General features: G+C 48.2%; 1 protein-coding gene across 5 annotated transcripts in view; it reads right to left on the minus strand.

The window, feature by feature from the left end:
- The window catches only part of NPTN (neuroplastin), a 65,049-nt gene that overhangs the window by 9,847 nt on the left and 39,425 nt on the right, over positions 1–15,777 (minus strand). For all 5 annotated transcript variants that reach the window (XM_033107428.1, XM_033107427.1, XM_033107425.1 and 2 more), the window contains 2 exons: positions 13,326–13,420; positions 3,273–3,403 (listed from right to left, as the gene is read on the minus strand). In XM_033107428.1, coding sequence (XP_032963319.1) covers positions 3,273–3,403; positions 13,326–13,420 — 226 coding nt within the window. The remainder of the gene's footprint in view (positions 1–3,272; positions 3,404–13,325; positions 13,421–15,777) is intronic.

The following is a 15,777-nucleotide window of genomic DNA, read 5'->3' on the forward strand; positions in this document are numbered from 1 at the left end:
TGTGTTCTCAGCAGGACACTGGCTGGGACGAGGGAGCAGTATGTAGCCCGCCTCTGCCCCAGGAACGTGGCGCCCTCATCACGACCTTTCCGTAGCATGAACACGCTCCTGACAGGAGTAAAGCCCCCGCCGCTGGTCCTCCCCACTCCCCCCTCATCTGAGAGAACGGAGGGCCTGGCCTGCAGACCTGGGAGAGACCGCCTCAGCGCAGGAAACACGACTGCAGAACCCAGCAGTGATGGTCACAGGAGAGGCTAGAGGAGGGCTGTGACCTCAGGCCTGCCTGATGACTTCCGGGTCAGCACAGCTACTTCACACGGGAGGAGTCTGGGAAGCCTCCTTCAACTTCCTCTACAAACAGCGCTAGGAACGCGCTCCCAGTACTAAGAGTTTCCCTTTCCGCACAGAACTATAGGGTTAAAAGGAAGTTTATTCACTGAACAAATACTAATGTACACTAACTACGTTCTTCATCCTATGAAACGGAAGGCGAGATAGAAAGGGGGAAAGTATGGCACAAAAATGAACGAGGAGGCTGGCTCCAAGGCAGAACCAGACCTCCAAGGGGGTGGGTATGGGAAAGGACGGAAAGCCCGACAGAGGGCCCGTGGAGAGCACTGCGGGCACAGTGAGTGGCCACTGCCAGAAAGACACAGGGAGAGCTTAAGAGCTGGCATTTGAACTAAACTGTGGGGAAGGAGAGCTGAGCAAGGAGGGCAGGACGGCTCCCGCGCGTGGGGGGCAGGCGAGGCTTCGTGACCGGGTCTGCGTGGAGCGGGCCGCCTGCCGCGCCGCCGGCCTCAGGGGATACTGCAGGGGCAAACTGACTCATGTGTCAGCTGTTAACCAACAACCAACCAGGGCACAGTCAGAAGGAGTAGAGAGGAAATGGGAAGACGACCCGAGTGATGTCCAGCCACAGCACACAGCGTGTCGTCACCTGAGTGTGCCTATGGCTGAAATGGGAAACTCACAGTCTTCCAAAGAGAGTTACTCTGTGAAACGTCAACTCTAAGCCTTGTAAAGCTGCCACCTTTCTCTACCCTCTGCTCTACTCACTCACTAGTTCCACGTCTTGCACTTATGACCAGAGGTAATTAGTGTCATCTCTGGCCCACATGCCCTCGATGGGTATTTTTTCAATACTATCATATGCAAGAAACTTCCATCTTTTCAATCAATGCATAAGATATTGAGTGTGATTTGTCCTACTGTCACGGAATTGATGGCTAAGAAGAGAGGCATTAAATTCCCCATCATCTTTAAAAAAAAAAACACAAAAGGCACAAACAGGTGGCGGGGCAGATAGCCCTTGCAGGGCTTACTGAAAGGGAGCCAGCTACCTTATCCCGTCACGACCTAAACCACAGCACCCCTTCCCAGTCTATAAGTGAGAAGACAGGACTGGAGGTAACAGGAGGAGTTACACTTGGCACTGCAGCCTTCCACCCGACAGCCACGTAGAACAGGCACCACGAGAATCACTCCAAGACCGGGCGGTGCCAAGAAGAAAAATCTCTTCCTGCAATGGGGACTGGTTTAGGCAGGAGACTACGCCTCACAATCTAGGAACAAGATGATTGGGAGAGAAGGCAGAGCAGCCCACACTCCCACAAGTGAAGAGCCATGCTGTTCCTGTTTTCTCCATGTTCGGGGGCCCCGCCTTCCAGGTGAGCAGCTCAGAACCAGCTCCCCTGTGGCTGGAGCTAAGGAAGCATCAGAGAAGTTCCCTCAGAGTTCTCTCATATCTGAAAACTGCCATCTAAACAACTCCCACAAGCTCCCACGAGGTCCAGCACCTGAATACCTGCTACACAGCGGCCAGTCAGGTGAGGCCACAGACGCAGCAACAACCAAGAATGGACGACAAGAAGAGTCAGATGAGTGAGACCTGTCACCCTTGCCACCCCCACAGAAGAAAGCAGAGCCCGGAAGACAGGGAGGACAATCCTCCACGCCCCTTGCAGGCGACGGGAAGGGGACGGGAGGAGAAACTGGAATGGACTGGACTAAATGCAAAGGGGTCCAACAAAGGTACGATCTGACCAGAAAAGCAAGTTAGAGAATTGCTGAAATTAGTGTCTAGAACAAGTTGAAAGCATTTTATTTCAGCATTCAACAAAGTTTAGGCTGTTCAACAAAATGGTTTTCAAAGGCATCAACCTAGAAATAGCTTTTCTTTTCCCCCTCCCCCTTTCGTTAAAAGTTTTGTCTCCCAAATGATACACAGCTTGAAAGCAAGAGGAAGTAATCATGTTTGATTTTAAATGTTTCTCAAAAGAGTTCGTGGGCATGAGAACAGGAGAGATGAAAATCCCCACTGAGGACTCCCAATCTGCTCTGACAGAAGCTCAAGGGTCCTCCCACCTGGGCATTGGGCATTTCCTTGTCAGAACCTCAGAATGCGGAATGTTTTGATCTTTCAGGGCCTGCTCTGAGAATCCTCAGCACAGCATTGTCACCTCCCCATTCCTCAGCCTGCTCCCCTTATTCAAGGCTCCTGAAATCTAGTCCTTATCACCACCTGACATATTATTGTTGCGAGAGGTCATGAGATGGGAAAGAAAATGGACTTAAAATATAAAACTTGGATTTGATCCTTGATTTTGTCCCTAATTTACACCTGGTCCGAAGAGCCTGGATTCGGGTCCCTTCTGCTTCTGAGGACTGACTCCAGGACGCCTGTGACGTACAGTGCTGGGCGTGCAAGGCTCTGACAGGCAAGGAGACTGGTCAAACGCCATGAAATCAGAGAAAGTGACACTCTAAAGCTTTGCCTCTCCCAATACTACCAAGAGTCATGGCACAGACGGGAAAAGATGTTTCCTTTGACCAGATGGCCAATGTGTGAGGCAGCCTGTGGGCCTCGTCAGGCTGCCGCAGCTCCTAAGCAGTACTTCCTGTGCTCCAGGAATACTCTAAAAATTGTTCTCAATGCCTTATCTTCCCCCCAGACAAGAAAGGTACGTTAAAAACACTTCAAGAACCGTATTTTCTTTAGGGTAGAATAGTAAAAGTTTTCAGCTTGGAGTTAGCTTTCAGTGTCCTGTCTTGAAGGCAAGCACTCTGTCCCTCACCAGACAGACAGCTGTAATGAATCATGTGCAGGGATTCCATGCTGGACAACCTGTCAGTGACCTCCAGATTCATGACTCGAGAAAGGGTGGCCTACGCCAGGCCAGCACGGCAGTTGCAGCCACTGGCCCAAACGTCTGGACCTCGACAGGAGATATTCCAGGGACCACAGAGACCCCGGGCAGCCCTCTACTCACCAGGGGCGGACCGTTCTTCTTGTGCCACACCCACTCTGGGTAGGGGTAGCCCACAGACTTGCAGTACATCATGGCATCCTGCCCTTCATTCTTGTTCTCGCTCCGTTTATGGCCAGTGATATCAGGGGCAGCTGTGAGAGAGAGTGTTGAACGGTCACCATGGAAGCCAACTCCGAACAGATCCGAGGCCCCACCTACTACTCAGAGCCCGGCCCCCCCTCCAGTTCAGCTTGCATAACATGCATTTCAGGTGACAGCAGAGCAATGGCACCAACCCCACCCCTGCCCTCCTGTCCACTAAAGCAGCCCAAGCGGACACCAGGATTACCACATGTGACGTTCTACTAATCGCGTAGGTGCTTCTCTAACCTACTCAAAGAGGGCACAGGCTCAACTGCCCTAAATTATGCCATCATCTCCTCTACCAGGCATGGTTTTTTCCAAAACACCCACACTAACAATAATTATGGATTATGTCCAATGTCATATACTCCCCCTTGAGGGAATGAGGGATCCCTGAGATCAAACAACTAAAATCAAGTCCTACTGCAAGGTATGTGAAGACAGCGAAAGCCTGGAGAAGTTGTCTGACGAATGTCCATGGCCGAGGCTCTGCCAAGAGAGGGAACCCAGCACACTGGCCTCCTCAAGGGCAAGCACGAAATCCACAGGAAATTCAGCTCGTGTCCCAAGAACTTGTATTAACAGCTTAAGAATCTGACTGGTACACTTGATTTACAGTAATCTCAAGGAACCCCATCTTGGGGGGATTTCCTGACATGCCAGGGGCTATTGGTCTTTTCTGCTTTTAGGGATCACTTAAGAAGAAATAAACAGCACCTGTGATTTAAAAATTAGATAAGTGTCAAGGATCCAAGAAGCCTGAGATGGAGGCCAATTCTTTGAACCTGGCCTTCTTTGATCTTAACTATATTTTCCACCATACCTCACCAGTTACAGTAATCTGAAAGCAATAAAACTCTAAGTAGGCCAAACGTCACTTTGTTGGCAAGATAGGAAAGAGAATGAATAGGCCTGGTCCCAGTTCCAGCTTTGCTGGTTCTTTAATTACTCCGGGCTTCAGCTCTACACCTATTATCAAACGGAGATAACTCTAGCCCCTGCCTACATCCAATGTCCTTGGATAGATGTCAAAACATTCATTCTGAGACTGTAAAAGCCTGTGGAATTGTCCATCCCATGCTCCCCCGCTGACTGGCTTGGCTTTCTTGGCTTAAAAACAACCCAAAGTGCTGCTTTTCTCAGACTGCTTCCCGGGCCAGCCCCAGGAACCCCTGCACAGGAAGGGACTGAGCAAGCCCTCACTGTCTCCATAACCACTGCTTGCCAACCAGGCTGCTCAGTACCACTCAGGGGAAGGTGTTTTCTAGACAGGACATTATAAAGCCAATTCCTTTTTGTTTTTCCGCGTAAGATTCCTCAGTACAGAAGGGAGTGGGTCAGGCTGACTTCATCTTGTTCCCACCATTCCAGACGTCCCCCACAGCCACTGGGTCATTTCTCAGGCCTACTGTTTGACCTGCTCACCCTTCCTCAAAGATTTTCTCAGTCAGTAAAAGCATTAAGGAGCCTCTTAAGCACTCCAAGGAGGGAGTCCATGGCCACACAGTAGCTAGCACACCACCCTGGGGGAGCTGGGAGGCACAGGCGCAGAAGAGCACTGCATGCTGCCTCTCGCTGTGGTTCCCGCATCTGAGCACCTACTACATGCCAGGGCCGACAGTTGTGGGGGAAGGCCTTTCTGAGAAGGCGAATTTTAACACAGGAAGAAAATAAGGGCGTAGGCCATTCATACAACTGCAGGAAGAACATGCCACGCAGAGGGAAAGGCAGAAGCCTGGAGGCAGAAGTGTGCTTGTTATGTCCAAGGGACAGCACGGCGGAGTTTGTCAGCAACAGTGAGCAAGGGAAGCGAGCAGGAGAGGCCATCAGCGAGAATGGAGCTGGGTCAGAGAGGACGCTCGCTGTAGGCCTCGGAGAACGGTGTTTACTCTGAGTCAGCTGGGAGGGCAGTGGTGAACACTCAGTGCTGGTATGGAAGGGGCTGTAGGTTTTAACAGGCTCCCGCTGGCTACTATGTGGAGACAGCTGCAGAGAAACAACAACGGAGGCAAGACCAATGAGGAGGTTTTAGGTTCATGCAGGCAAAAGGAGGGTGGTCTGGATGAGAACAGTAGCAGGAGGGAGGACGTTCTGGATTGTTATAGATTGAGTTCATGTATTTGTTAATGGCCTTCACGTGGGATGTGAGAGAAAAAGGAGTCAAGAATGAACCCAAGACTTGAAGGTCAAGACCTGGCGAGAGGAGTAGGGGTGGTCTCCTTCTGCCTTGGTGTTTAGGAAGAGAATGTCACTAGGAACTTAACGAAGCAGGAACTTAGCTAACCCATGCTCACACCGTGTAAGCCTACAAGAACGTTTTCAGCGGTGAGATCTATTGCTGCTTTCTCCTCAATTTAGCAAAGAATCGAGTGAAGCTTTGGAATATCCCCTCCATCTAATGTACTCAAAAGAATAATGCCCTCGTTCCCCCGCCTTGGATGGTGAAGTACCACTCGCATACTGGGCAGAGAAACTAACCCAGCCCACAGCACTCCGCCTTACAGGGAGTGATTAGAGCAACTACCACGTCAGCCCTTGGGTCAATGAACACTTTATCACGTCTCTCGATCCTTTATGGTAGCTGCTCGATTGGAAAGCCTGTTCCTGACCTACCAGCTGAGCAGGACAGCGGGCCCACAGCAAGAAAGGCAACCAGGCTCTCAGAGCACATGTCAGCAGTGGTCAGAGAGGCACCCTTACGGCTCAAGGTCCACCTGTAGTGATTTTTAAATAGTCCACAAATTCTGACATCTTCCCTTCAAGAGGTGGAGCCTAAGCTTCCTCCACTGGAATATGGACTGGACTTAGTAACTGGATTTTAATAAACAAAATAAAGATGTAAAGGTGTACCAGCTCAGACACCAATTCACAAAAGACGAGGTTTCCTCCTTGCTCCCTCTGGGGGAGGTTAGCTGCCGTGCTAGGGCGAGGCTCCAACACCTATGAGGCCCGTGTCTGAGGCACGAAGGTCTCCTGGGAAACATCCTCTATCCCAGTCAAGCTTTCAGATGACAGCAGCCCTGGCCGAGAGCCTGACAGACCCTGAGGCAGAACCACCCCCCTAATCAGCTCCCTCATTCCTGACCCACAGAAACTATGAGGTGATAAGTGTTTGCTGTGTTAAGCTATTACGTTTTGGGGTAATTTATTACTCAGCAATAGATAAGAAAACATGGCCACCCGATGAAGCAGACATTACTCCATTTTTATAGATTGGAAAACCCAAGTTTGGAAACGTGATTTAACATCTAAAATTAGACTGCTAGTAAATGGTGAAGCTAGAATCCAAATTCAGGGCTGTCTGACTCTAGAGGCCATGCTTTTTATACTTTACCATATGAGAGGGGAAATAAACCAAACTAGAAGAGTCCATAAAAGTAAAAATATACAACATGCATTACTGGCAAATGCACAGCTAACTGCCCAAATGTTATCTGTGCTGGTAGGTGGACTAGAACACGCTAGACCTGAGCAAGATTGATTCCCATTAGAGATTAACTACTCCATATATTATAGTGTAAAGAAAAGAGCTCTGGACTTTAAATCAGAGAAATCTGGGCTCTATGGACACTATGACTCACCAACTGAGGAACCTAAGGTGGGTCATTTAAGACCTTTGAGTTTCAGTACTCCCTTTTGTATAATGGGAATCTTACCCACATACGTCACAGGTCCTGAGAGGATTAAATTACATCTCTGTATCATTCTGGCACCTAACTAAAGCTCAGGGTCAAAAATACACATTTAAATTGAACTATTCATCAGGGCATGTAAAAATAAAAAACTAGGCTTAGATTCCGGCATTCTGAGTTCTAAGAAATCAAAGAGATGCTAATTATTATGTGTTCTCTCCTTGTTTGCTGATATAAGCAGGACTGTGTAACTCTAATAAGGTTTAATCGGGTCAGATACTGACAAATCATACTGATTAATGGCCTACTGATATTGATTAAGGTGCCTCACCTCACGTGGGCTTGCCATTTAGTAAGGAACTGCTAACCAGGTCCCGTTGGGCTGAAGGTAGGTCTGAGGATCTGACATAGCAAACACTCCTTGCTTCCCTGGACCCTCTCAGGAGGCACAGACTGGTGGCAAGAACGAGGGTAGATGTGGTGAGGAGGTAACAAAGAGACTGTCAAAGAGATCACAGACCCACTGGGAATAAACTCAATCTTTGGCCTAACACATTAGTTAATGTATATCCTCCCAGTATCCTAACGAATGGCAAAGCAGGAGTTCCAAAAGACTCTTAGTTACCCAGCAACACCTGACCCAGTTTTATTACCTGGGCCTTTGGCTGAGGACAAGGGCACGTTCCTCAGTATGCTCTGTTGCCTGAATGGCCCGCACTTAGAGCAAAGCATCCAGCTTCTCTGCCAGGCTGCTGGCTATAAAAAGTGTCAACTTAGACAATGGAGGTATGTTCAGCTGAAGCTGATGATGAATACGAGGTCTGACAATTAAGTTCGCAAACTCATCCTAGGAAAGGTGCTGCATACCTCATTGCTGAATATCCCTACGGTCACCTTCGAAGTACTCCCCTTGGGAAGCTATGCACCGACGCCAGCGCCTAGTCCACCACCCTTCAAAGCAGTTTTGGAACTCTTTTTCTGGAATGGCCATCAGAGCTGTCGTCGTATTACCCTTGATGTCCTGAATGTCATCAAAATGTCTTCCTTTCAATATTTCCTTTGTCTTCGGGAAAAGAAAGAAGTCATTGGGGGCCAGATCAGGTGAGCAGGGAGGGTATTCCAATATAGTTATTTGTTTACTGGCTAAAAACTCCCTCACAGACAGTGTCATGTGAGCTGGTGCATTGTCATGATGCAAGAACCATGAATTGTTGGCGAAAAGTTCAGGTCATCTAACTTTTTTATGCAGCCTTTTCAGCACTTCCAAATAGTAAACTTGGTTAACTGTTTGTCCAGTTGGTATAAATAACATAATGAATAATCTGTCTGATATCAAAAACGGTTAGCAACATCGTTGCAATAAGTTCTCAGAACTTTACTGTCAGACCTCATAAACACAACAGAGCTGAGAAAGGTATGGGGCCCTCTTACATGGACTGCTTATTTGGTGCTCACTTTTCAAAGTAAATTCATAATTTCGCAACTCATTTTCCAAGAAATGGGTGGGCTGTTTCCAAGTAAACATAATGACAAGTTCTATAAGTGAACTTGCCCTGCATCCCTGTTTCCTGCTCTGTCACGTGGCCTTACAAGTGGTTGCTTTGCTTCCTTTATGCAAAACATCAAATCCCAAAGACACCTCATCTTTTGCTATAAGCAAATTAGAGATCTGGCTAAAGGTAGAGGAATAGTTAAGATTGACTGCCAGCCAAAGGCTAAGCCCAACAAGCAATATGAGACTGGTCAAGATGGAAGCAAGAAGGATGCTGGCTTTTGGCTCAGTCAGACTTTTCCAAAGTAGGTTCACCCTGGGTTGTGTAGACCAGAGCAGTCTGGGACTTGCGCTGCCTCCTGAAGCAGGTGAGGCTTCTTCCTTTCCTGCAGGTGAAACCCCTGCGTAAGAGGCACTGAAATCTCCAAGACGGTGACCCTAACCTTGGTTGTACTACAATCACCTGGAGCGCTTTGAATGAGCCTGATGCCCAGGCCGTATTTCAGACACATCAATCAAACTTCAGAACCACGGCTCTAACACTGTTCCTGGCACCAGTGTTTGAAATCAGGGGACTACAGGGAGGAGGTGTCCCGTAAGAGGAAGATGAGTGACACAAGTGGGGAGGGGCACCAAGGTGACAACCTCAAAGTTGAAAAGCTGACGGGACCACTAGGAAAGTAGCTTAGAAATCATTTCCTTCAATGACTCAGCTCTCGTGTCCACTGAAAGGAACCAAAGACCTCACAGAGCCGTACAGATCCTTAAAGAGCATTTATCTCATCCTACTACATCACACACAGCTGAGGCATAAGGCAGGGAAGACTGGTCAGGGTCGCAGTGAGTTTAATGGCAGGACCAGGATTAGAGGCCATTTCTTCTAACTCTCCGGCTGAGGCCTTTTAACTGTTATGCACTGAGTACAACCACAAGGCTTAGTGCTTTGGGGCACGGACTCTGGCCTGAGAGCCCCTGAGTGAGGCCCCTTAACTCTGGGCATGTCATTTAATTCCCTTGTGCCTCAATTTTGTCCCCTGGAAAGTGGCGATAATAATAACATTTAGCTCAGAAAATCGTGATGATTAAAGGAGAGGGAAAGAACGAGCAATGCACTGAGCACAGTTCCTGGCACACAGTATGTGCACAACCATGTTAGCCATTCTTAGTCTTATTAAGGAAAGGAAGATCAGGGTAGCACCGTGAAGAGCGGACAAGAAGGAACAGGTATGGTTATCTGAGCTAAAGTTGATGTTCAGAATGTTCCAGCAGCTGCAAGAGACTCTTACGCTTTCAAAGACTTTTCAAGTACGGCAGTTCTGAGCCAGTATCAGCTCAGCATCAGCTCTGACCTGAAGGATGTCACAACCTCTAAGCATCCTCACCTGTCAAACCAGTCACCTACCAAACGAATAAACAGCCATGAACCTGCTCTGCACGCTGGAAGTGCTGCCCAGATGTGAGACGTGCATTACCACTCCTCACATTCGTCCTCACCGCCACAGTCTACCACGGCCAGTCTGAACTCTGACATGTCACTTGTAAGGCCACGTGACAGAGCAGGAAACAGGGATGCAGGGCAAGTTCACTTATAGAAACACTAACAGTTACTCATAATGTTCAGAGAGACAGAAAGCTAAGAAGTAGGGAGGACAAAAACTAGCTCCGTCTGGATCTCGGAGCCACCAAAAGACGGAATGTCATCGGCAACGCCCAGTGGTAATGACGGGCCTAAGACGGGAGCCGCAAACCTCCTGGCACTGGGATTTCCTGTTCACAGGAGGCGCTGGCACGGTGCTGCAGGTCGGATGGCCACGAAGTCCTTTTCTAAAAGCAGCAATAAAGCGCCAACCAACTCCTTGCTCCTTGGATTAGTCAAAATGGCCGAGGGATGAGGACAGGGTGTGGGAGTCATGACAGGACTTTCTCTTTTTATCTTTGCAAATTACACAGAAAATCTGTTTGCTCTCATGAGCACTTTTTTTTTTTAAGAAAAGGAAGAAAAGAGGGAGGAAGTATTAGAAAGGTTAAAGAATTACAGGGACAGAAAATCCAACACCTATTCATTTACAAATGCTCTGTGATAAGGTGTGGAGTCTCTGGAACACACGAAAAGCTGGGGAGCCATGCCTCCAGTTATCCAAGCAGGTCCCCAGAGAGGCCGGAGCAGTGGTCCCACCAAGTCTAGTCACTGGTGCTGCTCTCCCCGGCCAACCCTGCTCCAGCTACCTCCAGCAGGTGCTCAGGTCACCTGCCAAATAGCTAAGAAATGTAACCCTGAACAGTAACAGTATCTCCCTGTTTACAGTGCCTCATCCTCGTCCTTTAAAAAAAGACAAAGGAAAAAAAAGAAAGCCTTCTTTAGATAAGCTCTTCCTCACGGCGTCCATACTACCACCCTCCCAACTCCTTTCTTGACAGGGCTCTGCAGACAGGCGAGGATGGAAACGCACTGCCACCACAGGTCTCTTCCCAGACATGTGGCCGTCCCTCTGATGCCTTTAGCCTTCTTTTCTTTGGGACACCACAAGTGACCCAAGATTTGGTAATGGGACATATAATGCCTGGTCCCTGGCTAGCTCAAGTCCCTCGCCCCCCACAGTGCTGAGCCCAAACAACCCCTCAGGGAGTCTGAAGTGCAGGAAAGGCCAGACGGGGAAGAAAAAGGCTGGGTGGAGGACAGGGGCTGAAGAAATACATACGAGTCTGTGCGGTCTGAATTATATTGCTCTTCTGAAACGCCGAATTTACTTAAAACACAAATGAAGATTCTCAGACTCTTTTCAGCAGGGTCACTTATGTTCCCTGAATTTCTCTCTTCTCGAGTATAACCACCTCTCACCTATTACTCAGCAGATTGTTCAAATCACAGCTATAAAAAGATAACTATCTCTTACCCCACCCTGGAGGCACTGAAGAAATGAGAGTTTATATAAAAATGCTTTGGGGCTCTCTCTCTGTCTCTCTCTCTCTCTCATTAGAGGACAGGGAAGAGGGAAAGACTAGCCTTCCTTATGAATTTCCTGACTTGGCAGAGTAACATATCTGTCCAAGCTGGTCACAAAACAGAATTCTCTTAAGGTCCACAGCTTTAAAACAAGGACATCGCCACCGGCCCGAGCTTCCTCCCGGGGCTGCAGCACAAACACATCCGTGCCCAGTGCACAGCTGACCCAGGGCGAGACATCTGCCAACTGTGACGCCCTCTGCAAACGCGTTTGCTGCAGCCTCCTCCCTCCCGCCCTCCAGACCACTACTTCACGTCTGCTCAACGGAACGTGCAGACAATGCTCTGGTGCCACTGAACCCCACCTTCTCGAGCAGCCAAACCAACGGCCAAACCACTTGTTTCCACTCCTGACAGTGCTGCTCAGAAATCATTAACGCCAAATCAATGTGATTATACTGAGGACTTTCAACTGTACAAAATTATCCCTTAGGCTTGGAGAGAACTATTATTAACTAGACAGACCACTTACCTTCTCTCCCCCACCCTGTTCCCTCTGCACTTGGTCCCAAAGGCTCAGCCTGGAATGTTGCAGGGCCTCAGGTCTTACATGGAGGAGTCTCCCCACGTAGCTCAGCTCATCCAGGTGGAAAGCCCTTGGCTGGCTGAGAACATGCTTTCTCACACCTTCATCCTCATGTTGAACACATGTGGCATTCCTCAAAACAGAGACAAACCCAGATCTCTCCAAGAACAGTCACTGAATTAATCAAATCCCAGGTTCTCTGGCCTGTGTGGACTGGAGCCACGCAACTGTGACTCAACTCCTTCAGGCGTTTAGAATCCAATGTGGAGGCCCGAGGAGGCACCGCTGATGTCCTGTCAACTCCAGTTAGGGCTGTGTCACCAAGACACTACTTGCATGTAGTAACACCATTAAGAGAAACTTTGAATGTATCTAAACCTTTCTTGAACTTGAATTTTTCAGTCTTCCAAATGTTTTAAGGAACACCTAAATACCTGGTATAGAGGCCCTTCCTGTTTCCTAAGCTTATCCTTCCACCTCTAGGGACTACCCTGTGCATTTTAAGAACAAGATTGTGTCCTTCCTAATGAAAAACACCAAAACCCTCATCTCTTCAGTCTGACCTCAAACAGCAGCCCCCACCTCCCTATGGTCATTTTATAAAAAGGAAAAACACGAGACTGGGCATCAAGACCTGAGCTCTATGCTAGCTAGCACTGCCACAAACTTACTTTGTGAACAGAGCAGGTGGTTTCACCTTTCTGGATCTCAACTGCTTCTTTGAAATAACACAGGAAAGCTGGGATCAATGATCTACTTAAGCAGCTCCAACTCTTATAATTCTATTGGTCTTTCTAGAAACTTCCAGCTACAGCCTCATTTTTAAGATGCTATGCACCCAGTTTCTATTAAAATTCTAATGAATTACCCAGAATGTTTATGTTTACCCTGCACACTGTCCTTGCCAAATCCTGCTGGACCACTAGAGAGACCTATGTAATACTCAGAAGGCGCTAGTCTAAGAGCTTTACATGAGGTTGAACCATATGAAGCTGCCAACATTCAAACATTTTTAACATACAAAAGCGGCAATTTCACATGGTTCAATCTACATATTAACTATTTAATCCTAACAAACCCATGAGGTAGGTTTTACAAATGAAGACATGGAAGCATAGGGAAGTCAGTAATCTGCAGTCACACCAACTCCTGCGCCCGGGCCCTAACCGTGACGTGACACTGCCTCCCACAACGGAAACAAGAAGACCTGCGGACAGGTCCGCACCGAAGCAGAGCTTAGGAGAGCGAGGCCCACACGCAGCCTCTGTGGTTGTACCTTTCACTTCAATGGTGGCGTTTGCTTTAGGAGCGCTGACGAAGTGATACACACAGTGGTATTCGCCGGAGTCATCAGCTCTCGGCTTACTGATCCTGCAGAGATGAGAAAAACATCAAGTGAGGAAGCTGAGTACAGTCAAAACATACAACAAAACGACAATCAAGGGACCCTGCTCTCCAACTCGCGCCCCTGAACCCATTCACCTCCTCCTAACTAAAGGGGAACCACCCCCCCACCCCCCACCCCGTGAATGCTTTACTCCTGACCAGGTGCCAGGAATACAAAGGTGGAATGATACATGATCCCTAACCTTAAGGGGCTCCAGTCTATTGGGAGGAATAAATGACAAAGAAGTCATCAGAACAGAGAGCTATACAAAGCACTACAAGCTGTACTTATATACAGAGGGTGGAGCTCCCAGGAAAACTTCTTGCTCACCTGGTGGTTCTAGTCAAATACACATGAACAGGAGAAAGCCAAATCTTTGTCTGAGCTTCCTTCCCTAAAGCCTGCTTCGGGTAACGCTCTTCTTCCTACCCTGTACTTTAGCAGCATTCCTTCAATAAGTCTACTCACTATCAAGACCCAGGGACGGCCCAGGGGCGGCGGGGGGAGGGGGGGGGAGCGGGGGCAGGCGGGTAATCTGCCATCTAAGCGGTAGGCACAGCTAAGCCTCCAGACACAGCAGGATCTGGCCCTGTCACCTCCTTAGCCCCATCTCAGCCACTTCCCAGCCCCCATGGTCTCTTTGTAGTCTTTCAATGTGCCAAGCTTGTTCCTACCTCAAAACCTTGACACAAGAGGTTTCTTTATATAGAACGCTCTTCCCGTCATTCTTAGCCTACCTCAACTCCTTTCCACAGGTCTTGGATCACGTATCACTTTCCTCCCACCCCTAACCTGATGACATCCCCTCCCTGACATTCGCGCTCATACGACACTGTAATTCTTCACAGCACTTATCACATCACGTAATTAGACATTGATGTGACTGCTTGATGAATGTCCGTTTTCCCAACAGACCAAGTTCTATGTGGACAGGCACGCCGCCCGGGACCTGGAACAGTAGAGCGATGAATAAACAAACGAATGAACACAAACTCCGAGTGCACAGCTGTGCACAGATTCAGACCAAGTGACAGGAAGGGCTGTAAGAGGGACGTGTGACGGCCAGAACAGCACTTCCTCCAAATCCTGCACAGCGATCCCAAACTAGCTTTCTTGCCCTGCGGACCAGCTTCGCACCAGTTCTGTCCAGTCTGGCCAATACACACCCCAAAACGTGTGCGGCAAAGCTGGTGTGTAATTACAGAAAACAGAGAAACAGCCTCCAGATTGGAGGGTAAACGTAATATAGCTCGTTTTGCTCAGTGGTTGAAATATACTTGTGATGGTCACCTCTCCACTGCACCAGTAAATGTCTAAGAAAAATTCCTAACCACGACCACCGACTGGCCCAACGCATCTTACTGTTCATTCCAAAAAAGAAAACACAGGTTAAGAGACTCTGGGTGAGGAGACACTGCCCATCCCTAGGACGGCCTCCGCGTGACAGTCTGAGAGAGGAGTCAAGAGTCTTCTCAATTTGACACAAGTGCCTCTTAAATCAATATGCTCCCAAGAGGAAAACAAGTCAGCTGCTCTAAGCAAATGTTCCAGAATTTGAAGAAAGAGCAGAAGCTCTATTTTTAGGGCTCAGACTGACTCCAAGTTCCTTGAGGAGACTTGGGAAGACGAGGCCATGCATATCTTCCACTCGCTATTGGGAGTAACTGAAGCCAACAGAAAATGTACACTACAGGCTAAGCAAAAGCAGCGCCTGAGACTGGCCCTATGGCTGACGTATCGGGGGCCCAAGGGACTCATCAGTTGCTATTCCACAAAATGTGTGAGAACACAGATTCCATGAAAAACTCTGACAACACTGAACGCCCTGGAGAGCTTTAAATAAGCTGAGCAAATTGAGACCTTTTATAAAGTCAGGCTCAAACTTTATAAAGTTACAGTTCAAAGCTTTGTGGGTGACACAGCACAAGACCCAAGAGAACCATGACTGGATGTCTGGTACCTTGAAAGAAATTTTATTAAAAAAACGAACTTGTAAATTAATGGATAGACTAAGAAATAATGCCTTTTTTTTTTTTAATTGGGAAACAGTGTTTCTCCAGGGCCCATCAGCTCCAAGTCAAGCCGTTGTCCTTCAATCTAGTTGTGGAGGGCGCAGCTCAGCTCCAAGTCCAGTGGCTGTTTTCAACCTTAGTTGCAGGGGGTGCAGCCCACCATCCCACATGGGAATCGAACCAGCAACCCTGTTGTTCAGAGCTCACGCTCTAACCAACTGAGCCATCCAGCTGCCCCAAGAGATAATGCCTTTTATACTACCCAACATCTCTATGCAGTTAACCTTTTCCAAATTATAAGGATATAGCTAAGGCTATATTTCCAATTT

This window comes from Rhinolophus ferrumequinum, chromosome 6 (assembly GCF_004115265.2).
Source record: "Rhinolophus ferrumequinum isolate MPI-CBG mRhiFer1 chromosome 6, mRhiFer1_v1.p, whole genome shotgun sequence".
Lineage (NCBI taxonomy): Eukaryota > Metazoa > Chordata > Mammalia > Chiroptera > Rhinolophidae > Rhinolophus > Rhinolophus ferrumequinum.